This window comes from Nematolebias whitei, chromosome 7 (assembly GCF_014905685.2).
Source record: "Nematolebias whitei isolate Nwh7 chromosome 7, NemWhi1, whole genome shotgun sequence".
Lineage (NCBI taxonomy): Eukaryota > Metazoa > Chordata > Actinopteri > Cyprinodontiformes > Rivulidae > Nematolebias > Nematolebias whitei.
The window spans coordinates 49,982,506-49,984,924 of NC_056504.1; the positions used below are offsets into that span (position 1 = coordinate 49,982,506).

Here is a 2,419-nt window from a genome sequence, read left to right on the forward strand (position 1 = left end):
GCCAGTCGAACCCGTTTAAAGGTTCTGAAGGTTCTGACCTTCTGGTGCCAGTCGAACCCGTTTAAAGGTTCTGAAGGTTCTGACCCGTGGTTTTCTGCTCTAATGAGGCGTCTGTCTCGGTGATAAATTAAAATGTTCTTCGGGACGCGTGCGGCTGAGTCTGACGTCAGCTGGTCCCAGAACTCAATCGGACCCCCTGCGCCTCAGCGGGGCCGATGATCTGCAGCAAGTGGCTGGACAGAGGGACAGTTGGTGTCCTCGGGACACGTGGACAGCAGAGGACAACTCGTCTTCTTTTGAGGCAGGAGGAGTGGTTGCTGTGGAGACTTACCGCTCAGCCGGGCTGTGAAGGGCTCCCTGGGACTGAAGGGACATTGTCCTCGTCCTGATTCGAGCGTGGGGGACAGCAGGGACAACGGTTCCTACAGGACAGAGATGGGGACAACACAGAGACGCAGAATGAGACATCAACGCAAGACTTTTGATGCGTCTGTGCCTCGGACACCAAACGTGTTCAACGATTTTTGAGAAACAGGAAACTCCTGAAATGAGTTTAAGATGGCCGCCATCACCATGGCAACAAACGGTGCTGCGACGCAGTCAGTTCAGCAGATATGGAGCTGAAATCTAGTGTGGTAGTAGCCGACAGTCGTCCACAACACAAACTGAGCACAAAGCCTTTTATAAGACAGATGAGACGTCAACGTGAGGCTCCGTCCGGTGATTGTTGGTCGCTCTTTAACAGGAAACGCTAAAATCTTCACGGCTTGTGTTCGGTCTACGTTCCTCCCTCACCTGTGGTCCTGAACTCCAGGTAGAGACAGAAAGAACCAGAACCTGGATCCAGGAGGTCTAAAGGAGTTCTCTCTGCAGGGTACCTGGACTCTCCTTAGAGACCAAGTGAGAAGTTCAGTTCTCCAGGAGAGACTCGGAGTAGAACCGCTGCTCCTCCACATCCAGAGGAGACAGCTGAGGAGGTTCAGTCATCTGGTCAGGATGGACCCTGGACACCTCTATAGGGAGGTGCTCTGGACATGTCCAACTGGGAGGAGACCCCAAGGAAGAACTGTCTCTCAGCTGGTCTGGGGACACCTTGGAGTCCTCCAGAGGATCTGGAGCTGGACCTCCCTGATCAAGCTGCTTCCCCCCAGACCTGAGTCCAGAACCAGATGATACAGTTTCTGTTCTGGGTTCCCGAGTCTGTTTCTAGTTTTGTCTAGTTCCTGTCTCTAAAAGTCCTCAGTGTCTCATGGCGGGTCCACCATCTGTTTGCTCTTAATTCATCTTCTCATTCGTCCGTCACATCCTTCTTGGTTTCATGGTCCAGAACCTCTGCTGACGTACAGAACCGTCGTCAGGTTCTTCGATGTAAATCTGTAAACGGACCAGGCAGCTCCGACCAAAACCCAGAGACCACAATCAGACCTGCCTGAAGTCTTCCTCAGTCCTGGTCCAGATCTGGTACCAGCAGCACAGAAAAGGTTTTCTGTACTTTTGTCCTGAAACACGTCGGCTCTGGACCTGACGAGGCGTCACCAGAGTCTCGTCAGGTCCAGGAGGTTCATGTGAAACTTCAAAATGAGAACTACGTTAGAGGAGGAACATGTGCAACAACAGAGCGTTAAAGGAACGGTTCTTTTTATAATAAAACAGGAAAACGTCTGAAAGAGTTCTTAAGGAATAAAATCCTCGTGCACTCGAGTAAAAACAAGAACATGGGTCAAAGTTCTGGCCCGTTCGAACGGACGAGTCGTACCTCTGCGCCGTGGCCCAGGTGCACGTACGTGCACTGTGGGTGGAAGGCTCCGGTCCCGCAGGCGTAAACGTGAGTCTTGTTGAACGGCTGCAGCAGACGCACGAAGTTGGCGCAGTCCGTCTGAAAACAAACAGAACGGAAAGATTCGTCTTCACCTGAAGAGTAAAACCGTAGAGGCGCACGTCGGGTGCACACGAGCTAAAAGACGAGAGATTCATGAAAACGTCCGTTCTTGTTCGGAGGGTGTCGGCTCTCACCTCCACACTTTTCCCTGCTGCCCTGCAGCGTTCCACGTGTTCTGGAGCTGCGGGCCAGTGAATCTGACAACAAACAGAAAGAACCACCGGTTTGTGTTAAACGACACGCAGAGAGAAGCCGACGCCAGAAAACAGCTAAAATGCTGAGTTCAAACACGGGAAACAGTGCTGAGAGCTGAACGACAGCTGAAGGTTACAGAAGAAGCTAAAAGTCAGTTAAAACTAAAACAGAAAAACAGATTAAAGCTAAAAGAAGAAAAACCCTAGCTACATGCTACAAGGAGCTAAACACTAACTAAATGCTAAAAGCAGCAAATTGCTAACAAAACAAGAAAAATATATACACACACAAAATATATATACATATGCATGTATATATGTATATCCGTGTGTGTGTGTGTATATT

The 2,419-nt window shown here is 50.1% G+C and overlaps 1 protein-coding gene across 1 annotated transcript in view; it reads right to left on the bottom strand.

Moving 5' to 3' along the window:
• Nucleotides 1-2,419, bottom strand: part of si:dkey-49n23.1 (semaphorin-3D) — a 17,262-nt gene that overhangs the window by 13,445 nt on the left and 1,398 nt on the right. The window contains exons 2-4 of the mRNA XM_037679927.1: nucleotides 2,014-2,076; nucleotides 1,757-1,876; nucleotides 332-422 (exon numbers count right to left, since the gene is read on the bottom strand). Of these exons, the coding sequence (XP_037535855.1) occupies nucleotides 332-422; nucleotides 1,757-1,876; nucleotides 2,014-2,076 (274 nt within the window). The remainder of the gene's footprint in view (nucleotides 1-331; nucleotides 423-1,756; nucleotides 1,877-2,013; nucleotides 2,077-2,419) is intronic.